Genomic DNA, 11,915 nt, shown 5'->3' with positions numbered 1-11,915 from the left:
TATTTGGGAATGAATGTGGGAATGCCTTAATTTATTCCTCAACAAGAATTGAAATTTTCAAAAACACTTCACAGAAAATTTTAAACATCCTTCAGTTCATTTTGTTATTTATATATCTTGTATTTTTTGTTAAAATTTACTTTTAATATCCAAATATCTTAGTAAACACACTATCAACAATGTGTGATTTTCAGCATAGCAACAGTATCCATGGTGATTAGCTTCTGAGACATATGTTTATCTTTAAAACATAGTTTAAACTTGTTTGTACAAACTGATGAAGGAGGACAGACTATCACTGAACAGCTGACATGAAAGTCTATAAATTGTGCTTCTTTTTTCTCCTTCTTCTGTCCCAGAGCTCAGCACAGGAAGACACAGGTGAGAGAAACAGAGCAGGGGAAAAAACTTCCACAGATTTAGAGTTTTGGAGTTCAGATGCTGACAGTTTAATACACAAGCTACGTGGCAGTAGCTACAGCAGAGGTTGTTGCTATGTGGTTTTGTTTTTGTGCATGCTGCTCAGGCAGTGGTGGAGAAAGTACTCAAAAAATTTACTTAAGTAAAAGTACAAATACACAGACAAAAATGTACTTAAGTAAAAGTCAAAGTACCACATTAACATTTTACTTAAGTAAAAGTAAAAAAGTCCTGGCTCTTAAAAATACTTAAGTATTAAAAGTAAAAGTACTTGCTGAATGCATCACCTAATCGCTAATATCACCAATCGTATTTAATTTTAATACATCAGAAATGTGCCATTTTAATGAACAATGCCACAGATAAAGCATGTTTTTGTTGTGTTTACTCTGTAACATAGTTTCGACTTAGATATGTGATTCTATGCATCATAATTTCAGGGATGGAAACATCTCGTCTCCTGTCCTAACATAACATGAACTTCACTTTTTTTGCCACACATTTATTTTGAAAGAAATCCCAACTGGCAGAGGAGGACATGGAACCAAGGAGCCACGTAGCAGAGTTGTAGTCTAGACCACCAAACCCAAGACCAAATCAAAACCAGCACCCCGTGCTACATGACAATAAAATTTAGTGCACCTATCAAAATTGCTTCTCAAATTGATCTGAAAGATCCACATTCCCATAAAAACACCTAGATATTAAATACTTAGAGCTGAAATAAATTTAACCAGGGACAATTCAAACTCTTCTTCATTCTGTTTTGCTTTCATCTCTGTGCCACAATACACAGAGGTCTCCTGCCTTCCCTAAAAAAATAACACCCTGGGCGGTTGCCCATATTGCCAATGTCAGAAATTGCACCATTAAACATAGAAATTAACAACGCTCAACTATGAGCACTGTCCAAGGCCCAATAAGCAAGAAGTAACCAAGCAGGAGGAGCACCGTGACTGTTCTCATCCTCCCTCCTGCTGCAACGTCTGCCACCATGACAGGTGACGAAAACAAAGAGCAATGAGCATGCTCTGCGTTCCTACGTTCTTGTTTTATTTATTCGCCAATTAAATATAAAGATATTTTTAATGAAATAAAATAGCTACTGCAGTGTACACAGAGCATTACAAGAACAAAGAACGGCTCTCAGTGAGGCTTCAGCACTATAGGACTTGTTCAAGATCCGTCCAGAAGAATCGGATCGTTCCTGAATGTCATATTACTATTTTGCACTTTGGTCACAGCGTTGTCCCATATATGCAACACCTCAGTCAACACCTCCACACAGTAATTCAGCGCATGAGTGGCAACCTTTTTTCATCGCAGATGCAATATGTCTCAGTCAATACAGCTAGCTTTGCTAGCATCACGTCCACGGAGCTTACCTTTCTTTAAGCTTTCCTTCCAAGTGAAGTTAAAAATTGGACGAAGTCCCCACCATCTGTGAAAGCGAAGCGCTGCTGATTTTACATGTCGCCATATCTTATGATGTATGCAGCGTTATTATATTACTGACGCTCAGAGGAAACCACTGCGCATGTCTTGGAGCTCTGCGTGCGAGTAAAGGTGGAGCCGATGGGTGACAACAGACACTAAGTCACGTTATTGCTTGGATTTTACGGCGCCACCTTAAATCCCTGAACTTCACATTTTAACGGAAAAAAAGCTCAATGCGACTTGGATGTAACGAGTAACGCGACAGTTTTGTAGAAATGTAGTGAAGTAGAAAGTACAGATACTTACTGTAAAATGTAGTGGAGTAAAAGTAGAAAGTACATTATTAAATATACTTACTTCGTTACTTCCCACCACTGTGCTGCTGCCATTATTCCTTATTTTTGGTCTTTCAGTGGCAGAAGACATTGGAGTTCATCAGGTGGAGCGGTTAGTGGAGATGCTGACCTCCAGAGAGTGTGAGAAGCTCCTGCTTGCCCTGTCTCGCCCAGCGGAGGACATTCTTCACCGCACTGAACGTCTCTCTCTTGAAAATAATCGACTGAATTCTAGACTTCGAGCCAAGAGAGACGCCTCCTTTGCTGCAGGTTGGTTCACAGGTCATTTGAGACCTTTGACCCCTCTTAAAATCGTTGAAGGTTCTTTTTTATCAGGTGGAGAAATACAGTTCCCAGGTGGAGTTATACAACGGGTCATCAAAAAAGTTTAGATGGGGAAATGTCAAAGTAAAACAGTGAGGGAGATAAAATATAGTCAGCAGAACAATGCTATAGATACACAATGTTACTGATTTGTTAGACGAGCGGGGGAATCTGGTTGCAGTACATTGAATTTTTTAAAATTAATTAATTATTTTGATATTTTTATTACAAAACGTAACTATTTTTTAACACTTTTTAATACTTATTTTATCACAATTTTTTTAGCAAAGAAAGAAACATTCATCTTTTGTTTTATGTTACATAAATTATCAAATTTTCATGCATTTTTTAACAAGAGTACAGCAAAGACAAGATTATTTAGAGGCAATGTTAATATTGTACTTGAAAGTCTGAATCTGAACATCTACCAAATTGTGCAAATATAATTTTTTTTGAATGCCAAAATAAAAACGTCAGTGGGGGGAAAAAATCATTTTAAAGAAGCTCTTTCTAACGTGTCCAGCTCAGTTTTGAGTGCTTGTTGCGACTTCCTGGTGCTCAGTGTCATGTTTCTCTAATTGCCTGGTGTTTTGTGTTTAGCAGACGAAAAGAGTCAATGCAGGACATCCTTGTCAAACTGGCTGCTGAAGTTTGGTGAAAATATTTACTACGACAGGCTTTCTCGTGCCTTGCAGCACATCGGCAGAACAGACATTGCCCTAGGTGAGTTACGCCAGCGGGGACAACACAGTACACACTCACAGCCTTCACAGATTTGGAAAAGACTGGTTATGCTAACAGATGTTTTACAAGACCGGAGATCTTAACTGATCCTGCTAAAACTACAAGATTTAGAACAACTAAAGCAAACTGAGAGCATGAAACTCTCAGAGAGAGAGAAAGGAGAGAGACGATTTGACTGAACGGGCATCCAGTAACTAGCAGTAATGGAAGATATTTACAGACAATCTGTATTTCTGCTACATAAAAAACATAAGAGGGGCTGCACAGTGACGCAGTTGGTAGAGCTGTTGCCTTGCAGCAAGAAGGTTCTGGGTTTGATTCCCGGCCCCGGTCCTTCTGCATGGAGTTTGCATGTTCTCCCTGTGCATGCGTGGGTTTTCTCCGGGTACTCCGGTTTCCTCCCACAGTCCAAAAACATGACTGTCAGGTTAATTGGCCTCTCTAAATTGCCCCTAGGTGTGAGTGTGAGTGCGTGGTTGTTTGTCCTGTGTGTCTCTGTGTTGCCCTGCGACAGACTGGTGACCTGTTCAGGGTGACCCCACCCCTCACCCAGAACGTTAGCTGGAGATTTGGTGGGGACAGCAACCCTCCTGACCCCACCAAGGGACAAGGGTGCAAGAAAATGGATGGATGGATGGATGAAAAAACATAAGATGCATTTTACAATATTTCTACTTATTCAAGTCAATATGATTTGTCTACTGTTGAATGTTTTTCATTTATTTTTGCTCATGTTGAAAGCTTGACATGTAATTAAGGAAATGAGTTTGTTTAGGTGTTAGAATGACCGTCCTTGTTGGCTACATTTGACACATTTTTACTATTTTTATCTTAATACACCACAACACAATGTTTGCAAATACACACAAAAAAATTAGTAAATAGTGTTATTCTGTGTGGGAAATGGTAAATTAAGTTCCATTACTTTTATATGAAATATTTTAATTGTCTGGTTTACTTCAAAAAGATGTTCATTATTTATAGCTTTAGTCTTGAATGTTTCTCTCTGTTGTTTCTGTTTTGTTTGTCTTTTATAAGTACATCATTGCAGTTAATCAGTTGATAGATTTTACTATGCAAAGTGCTTTTATGTTCATAATGTTGAGTAGTTACAAATAAATTAACCTATAAAAGGTCATTTTTATAGTTCAATTTATTGTCCAGATACTTTGGATGGAATGAACTGAAATTAAATTTTGTTGTACAGTGACAGTAAAGGCTGATTCTGAACTAACGATTACTTTAGTAATCGATTATTCAATCAATTATTTTGACGATTGACTAATTAGATGAAAAAAAATGCCACATTATGTGGATTTTACATTTGCATGTATATGTTAATATACATGGCAATATTATGAAAATATTAAAAGATGAAATAATTAAATAATTCAGTTCCCTTTTTTAGTAAGAAATAAAAGGAGCAGATAAGAAATTAAACATTTTATTGCCTAAAATGCAATAATATTTAATGTACTTTTTACAGTTTTGGGTTTATTACTGCTCTGAGTGTTGTTTTTTAATGTTGTGTTTTAGAATCTGTGTACTCCAGTTTCTGATTACTTGGTTACTAAGTTAGCTGACGATTATTTCCATAATCAATTTATCACGATTAGCCTGATTAAACCTGGCTACATTCAGAGTTTGTTTGACTGTAACTGAGGTTTTGTTGGTTCCCATATCAAACTTCCCGAGTCTCAAAACTGACAGACTTGCTCTCCCAACTAACCACAACTACTGTGGACTGACAGGCCTGGGAATCTGATGTAAAATTGACCAAAATAAAAAAAATCATGTAAATATCCACAGCTTTAAATCAACTCATACACAAAGCTTACCCCTTGCAGCACGTAATTGTATTTTCTTTCATAAACAGGAATTTGTGTGATCCTACTAATTAGTTAGTTGTCAAATTAAAGCTGCTCACTTTTTACGTGCATTACCGTTGATAGCAGCAAATCCCAAAAGCACAACATGTCCCCTGACAAAAGGAAACTGGAACAAAGCCTCATTCTGCTACATGTCTGCATAGTTTCAAAACTGATTTATTCCTGTCAAGATGGCCTCCCCAAGACAGCAAGAGCGAACAATTGCTTCATCACTCTGAGGTTTGTTTTAATTGGAACTTAAAGACTGGGATAGTTTGTACGCTGCCAGTCTCTGGCATGTGCTGCCGTCCGGTGTGCACACAACTCCACAGCTGAGTGGCAACGGGAAGGAGGAGGTGTAAATGATCTGACAGAGGACTCAGTGGAGCTGACACGAGCCCGACAACAAACCATCTGCTCCTTTCATCAGCAGCTTTTGGAGTTACAAAAAATAATACAAGGAAAATATGCAAAGACGAGTTTGTAAGACAGGAATACGGAAGGGTGGGAATCAGCGTGATGCAGCGTGTAGCAATCATTGATCACTTGACTGTTTTGAAAAAAAATCTCAGAAAGGTTTGTCAACTGAAAGGATTACCAGTGGAGGAGAAAGTACTCAAATACTGTACTTAAGTATAAGTATGTATGTATTCCCTCATGTGACAGGGATGATCTGCAGGAATTATTATACCTTTGAAAGTTTTTATTTAATTCAAACAAAATGTGCTATTTCAACTGCAGCAAACACATTCTAGCTAAAGATGTGCTTGAAAAATGAGACATTATGCTTCCTTTCCACGAACATTTCAACTTCAGTTTGTCTTCAACGTCAATTAAAAAATACTTTATATTCCACCTTGTAATGGATCAATAGAGAACAATATTTTAAGTTCCTGATGCTACTTTTAAAACTTGGACCAAAAAGTCGATTTTTTTTTAACAGGTTAATTCGAATAAGTCATTGATTACTTTCAAATTAATAAACAAATTAAAAAAAAAAAAAAACAATGTGACGTGAATCTAACAAAACACAAAACATTATAGAAAGCTAGTGGAGTAGAAAATACAGATATGTAATGTAAAACGTAGTGGAGTAAAAGTACAAAATATCCACGATTAAATCTATTTAAGTAAAGCAAAGAGACATGAAAGCTTTATTGTGACAGTAAAATATGAAACAAATCATCTGTGAAAAGATCAATCTCCTCTGACTCCTCTCTTTGCTGCTATTTCCACCTGAAGAAAGGCACAAGTCCAATCAAAAGCAACCAATCAGAGGCAGGAGGCAGGTCTTAGTGCTGTCAATCAACATTGTTAATGCTCTGCTAAATGTGCTAATGGCAGAAAACAACTCTGCCACCATCGGTGGCCATGCTAACTAGCCTTAGCATTCACGACAGGCTGATGGGAGAAAAGTGTAGCAGAGAAAAGTGGTGTGAACGGCGCGCACACGGGCATGATTAACAGCGCTACGGCCCTCCGCCTGCCTCTGATTGGTTGTTCCTAGTTAGTGCTGGGAGACTGCAGAGGAGCTTGACTTCTTCACAGATTGTCTCATAAAATGCTGTCAGTTTTAACAAATACATAAAAGAAATTTTTTATAAAAGTTACAAAGGATCCACATGTAACGAAGTGGATCCTTTGTACCATTGAGGAACCCGTCCCGCTCCATTTGTCTCGGAGTATCTGACTGACATTAAAGCTTCTCAGGATGCCACCAGGATGATTGATGAGAGCTTATTTCCAGTAGACCTGTCCTCCTCCAACGACGCTTTGATGAGAACTGAAATCCTTGTAGGTGAAAGGTCAAAACGCTCTGCTGTGTAATGTGACTGTGTGTTTTTGTACTTTTGGTTTCACAGAAGTGGGGAAGAACATCAACCAGGATAAACTCTTAAACCTGAAGCGTTACGTTGAGGACTACCAGAAACAAGCCAACTCCCTAATCGACCCGCCCATGAAGCCAGACCCCCATGATCACCGTCAAAAAGGCCGAAAGATAAAGAGTAAAAATATTTCCCTCACAGATTTAAAGATGGACTATTATACAGATACAAATAGAGCGTTGCAAATGTTTAAGCAGGAATTTCTCGTTCTATCGATGCCAACGGGGGGATTTTGGTCAATAGCTCCAGAGATTGTCTGAATGATGTTTCGCTGAACCCTGAATCTATTAAGTGTTTAGATGAGATGCTGAATTAGATGTGGTGGCTGTGGGCATGCTTCCAACTCATTACCTCCTCAACATCAACACTCTCACTTTACAAAGTATATTTCCCAGGACATTAACAGACTCAAAAATGTAATTATCACCTCTCCCTTTATTTACTCTCCTGAGAGATTACTGTAGGTGAAAAGTTGTCAAAAAAAAAAAAAAGAAAGCATTCCCATCGTTCTCATAATCTTAAGCATGTTTGGCTTGTTTGTGCTGTGCTTCAGTTGAGGATGTGTCGTGGCGTGACCTGGATCTGATCGTGAAGAGAGCGGCGGCCCCCATGTATCCGAGGGGGGTTCTGGACGTGGCTCTGCCCGTTTTGTACGGCATCCTGCTCAGCTTGGTCACCTGCGCCGGTTTTCTCCTCATCCTCGTTCTTGTTTCTCGGGAATAAATTGGATCACTTTAGGATGTTTCCAGGACAATAAAATGTTTCTGGTTGAGTGTCTGCAAATAAATACACAAAATCTTCATTTTTATGTCCACGTTATGTAAGACTTACAGATTTCCTCCAATCATAGTTGTTAATTTCAACAAATACAGTGAGAATGGTTCCTCTTCGGAAAAATAATTATCCACGCTGCATGTTTTTTCAACCAGTAGGCAGTATTGTCTTGCCAGGGGCTATCTGCATTGTGATGTGGCAGATGCACTGGAACCCAGCCTTCACACCAAAGGTTAGTCCAGTGTTACTCTGATAGGGATGCCACTTTCCATTTCCCCTCTAAGTGACGGCACTGTGCCCGTCTGGCATCGAAGAACAACTAATTATCCGGCCTGGCGTCCATTTTCCCCCGATACCTCCACAGGCAATCCGAAGGACTAATAACAATGACAATACCAGCAGACAATTGGGGAACTCTTGTTTGTGATGGCAGCGTCTGCCGGCTGAAGGAAGCCAAAACTAAATCAGAGGAGTATCTTTTTTAATGTAAAAAGAGAAAATTAAAATAAGTTGATATCCAAGATTGGGTGAAAAGATGGGACCCGGAACGCCGGGGAGACAACTGAAGGGAAAACTAATTTTTATGGGTTTTGTTGAAATCTGTGGGCTTTAATTTAGAAAATCATTTCCTCTCAACAGGATCGTTTTCAACTACTTCACCCAGACAGTTTCATAATACCATAATGAAAAACACTCGTGGCGCTCGGCTACTTTCTTTCTTCTTGTTCCCAGTTTCTAACACCGTCCCCACTTTCTTCGTCATAATTGAGCTAATTACTTCATTACACAAATCTAGCCTAATGTGCTTCAGGAGGGCGACAGCTTGGATTAACACTGGCACTGAGCAGCAATTATGGTCTATTAGTCCATAAATCAACATTTAAACAAATTATAGTGCCAACAACTGTATGAGCAAAGCTCTGAAAGTCCAAAAGGGCATGCCTTTGAGTTACAGTAATTATTGAAGTACGTTGTGGCAGAAAAGTACTTATTTCCCTTAAACTTTTCCCCAAACTTCAGCCCATGTTTGTGATTTTTGATTTGTGAGAGACCAACACATGACAGGAATGAAGGAAGGAATGACAAGATTTTCAAACTTTTTTACAAATAGAAATCTGAAAAAACATACCATGCATTTGTGTCCACTTAGCTTTAAGTGTGGACTTTGACTGGGCCATTCTAACAAAATGAACATGCTTTGATCTGAACCATTCCACTGCAGTGCTGCTGCTGTCCTGCTGCAGGATGAATCTCCACTGACCAGGATTTTATTCTTTATCATCCCATCCATCTTCTAATCACCTCTGCCCAGGGTGTCTGCCCATGCTGAGGAAAAACAGCCCACAGCAGGATGCTGCCACCGTCATGACTCATCATAAGGATGTTGCATTCTGGGTTGTGTGGAGTGTTAGTTTCCTGGCAGAAATAGAATCCTACACTGATGTCATCCCATCTAACAAGAGCACCTTCTTTCACATCTTTTCCGTGTCAGCATGGGCTGCAGTAAAATTCCTACAGTTTTCTTTCAAGAAAATAAAGTCAAGATTTTTGTAATGTGTGACTAATTTATCCAGTTCACATTTTATCCCACCTGAGCTGTGGATCTCTGCAGCTCCTAAATATTTACCAGGCTGGAGTTGTGCCACAATCTTTAAAATATTAATGATGCTGTTTGTTCACTAAGGCTCTCTAACACCTGCAGCCTTTAAAGTACTGACGGATTTAGAATGATTTATAGTGAAAACTTCATGAATAATAAGAGTGGGAATGTTTTACTATCTCACGATTCAATTCGACTCTGATTTTGGCACCACGATTTGACTCAAAATGATTATTTACAGTCATTCTTTGTTCAGTGTATAGGCGTATAAAGTATCCTCATGATGCTTTGCAAAGCAGAATGACAAACGGAGACATTAAAGGTTACAGGGAGCACGCCGCACCTTTCAGCGACAGCCTCCTCCGTGGACGATGACATTGCAGTTTCCATCCAGGAGTTTTTAGCAATTTACAGTCTCTGTGAAGAATCCCACAAATGTATGTAATTCCTCAAGCGGTTATATAAAGTTTGAAATATTAACATTGCTGCCTGAGTGTATTTTTGCATAAAACATGGCTGCAAACTTCTGACCAATCACACAACAAACTGCTCAGAGCAAAAAACACTTATTTTGGCTCCACGCATTTTGAGTTGTTTCTGAAATCCTCGCTCTAAATTTAGTAAACATTGCACGCAGTGACGCTCACGTCAGCCTCGGTTTTCATGGGAATTCAGTCAAAAAACTAAATGAGTCCAAATGTTTGTCTTCGACATGGATGGGGCCAGTTAACTCTCTCTCTCTCTCTCCTTTCGTTTTGAGTTTTCTCCTGGTGTTGATGTTTTCCATGCATGTGTTCGTTCCAGTAACGTCTGCATGATGACGTCAGAATGCCCTGCGTGGTTACAAAATAGAGGCTGACAGCAGGTGGACAGGTTTAATTTTTAAAGTAAACTTGAGAACATTTTACACCAACTCTGAATCATAGCAAATGAGATTAAAAGACTCTCATGCAAATCTGCTTTTTTGGCACACTCCTATCCATCCATCCATTTTCTGTACACCCTTGTCCCTCAGTGGGGTCGGGAGGGTTGCTGGTGCCCATCTCCAGCTAACGTTCCGGGCGAGAGGCGGGGGCCCCCTGGACAGGTCGCCAGTCTGTCGCAGGGCACACTCCTAATGAACATTAATTATTGTATTTTAAAGAACAAAACTGTTAGTATCTCTGCTGTGTGAAACATTAAACTCTGGTGTCTCCAGACATCATTCTGTTTCACATTCATCACAAAGCTCCCCTGGCAGCAGAGGACAGCTCCATATGACTAAACTTTCTCTGTCCTTCAGTTTTCCCCCGCTGGCTGTTAGGATGCTGCAGGTGCTGACTCTGACAGGTTCACCTGCTGTGGGCTCAACCGCATTTCTGTAAGCAGTGGAGAGGAAAGCTGTACTTCTGTATGCCTGACTGACTCAGAGAAACAACATGCCACAAGGGGCCATCACGGTTGTGACACTATTTTGCAAGGATCCATCAGGAAGCTCCGTTCAGCTGGCTAAAAGAAAAAAATGAAAACAAACTCTTTAGGGTCATTGAGGCAAACTGTGGGAATGGAAAGCTTGTGAACCCTGCTGCACATAAAGTAATGGTTCAAAACATGTTTTAATATATTAGCAGATTATATGAATGAGAGTTTTTTTGTGTTTTGTTTTATTGTGTACAAAAGTCATCTTATTTTTCCTTTCAGTGCCCTGCAGTTTAATCACACCGGTTGAATGTTTTCACAGTTTATCATGTTGACAAACGCACTTTCTTGGGATTTTATAGATAGACCAGTATAAAGTATGACTCTTAATAAAGTGTTCTGCATAAGAGAAGCTAAAATTAAACTTTTTAGTTTTCATACATGATAGTCCAGCAGACTCAGTTTGACTGGGGATCAAAGTTGCACCATTTGTTACACTTTCAGCTGATGTGGTTGGCTTTCACACTGCACTGAGTCAAGTTAACCGAATCCTTTGAGCAACTTTTTTTCGCTCCTTTGCCGGTTTCCCCCTGGCAAACAAACTAGCTTGATTAAAGCAGACTAAACAGGACTGCTGCTGTGAATGCTTCCTGTTTAGTCCACTTGTGGTTTGCTTGTCTTGGAAATTCAGGTTATTTGGGGAAGTGTGAATGTGCAATCAAACTCCCGTCTGACTAAAAACCCAGATGTTGGTTCAGTTGAAGTAAATAATGCATTCAAACTCTAGCACGGTTCTAACGGCGGACGGCATTCTGGGTAATTACAACTTAAACTAATGCGTCAGTCTAACACTGATGAGAGAAATGCCTCGCGGTCATTGACCAAAGGCGAAAGAGAAATCCTACAACTCCCAAAATCTGACACTACTCCATTTTTGTTCACATTTTGTGAAGAAGGAAGTTATGCTCATTTCTACTTTGGAGGTTTTTATGTTGTTTCCTTCAGCGGTTCTTGGTGCAGCGCCACCACAGGTGAGGAGGTGAACAGGTTTTACAGTGAGCTTGGATCGTTTCACTCAGTGCAGTGTGAAATCGAACGGCACCAGCTGAAAATGTAACAAATGTTTCAA

General features: G+C 39.5%; 1 protein-coding gene across 2 annotated transcripts; it reads left to right on the top strand.

The window, feature by feature from the left end:
• Nucleotides 1-246: 246 nt before the first annotated feature.
• tmdd1 (transmembrane and death domain 1) lies at nt 247-7,816 on the top strand. 2 transcript variants are annotated; one of them, XM_008414478.3, is made up of 5 exons: nt 247-381; nt 2,271-2,462; nt 3,120-3,239; nt 6,991-7,134; nt 7,568-7,816. In XM_008414478.3, exons 1-5 carry the CDS (start codon nt 312-314, stop codon nt 7,735-7,737), a joined length of 696 nt encoding a protein of 231 aa, XP_008412700.1. In that variant the 5' UTR covers nt 247-311; the 3' UTR covers nt 7,738-7,816. The 2 variants fall into 2 exon arrangements, with proteins under 2 accessions (XP_008412700.1, XP_008412699.1); XM_008414477.2 differs by having other exon boundaries at nt 249-381; nt 3,117-3,239.
• The last annotated feature ends 4,099 nt before the right edge of the window (nt 7,817-11,915 follow it).

The sequence above is a fragment of the Poecilia reticulata genome, chromosome 7 (assembly GCF_904066995.2).
Source record: "Poecilia reticulata chromosome 7, P_reticulata-male-v2, whole genome shotgun sequence".
NCBI lineage: Eukaryota > Metazoa > Chordata > Actinopteri > Cyprinodontiformes > Poeciliidae > Poecilia > Poecilia reticulata.
The sequence above is the reverse complement of the archived record's forward strand: the minus strand, read 5'-3'. Positions and strand labels throughout refer to the sequence as shown.

Coding starts and splice junctions, on each gene's coding strand:
- tmdd1 (XM_008414477.2), top strand. CDS start 312: ATGAAAGTCTATAAATTGTGCTTCTTTTTTCTCCTTCTTCTGTCCCAG. Junction 382..2,270: donor CTCAGCACAGGAAGACACAG/GTGAGAGAAACA, acceptor TTGGTCTTTCAG/TGGCAGAAGACATTGGAGTT. Junction 3,240..6,990: donor CAGAACAGACATTGCCCTAG/GTGAGTTACGCC, acceptor TTGGTTTCACAG/AAGTGGGGAAGAACATCAAC.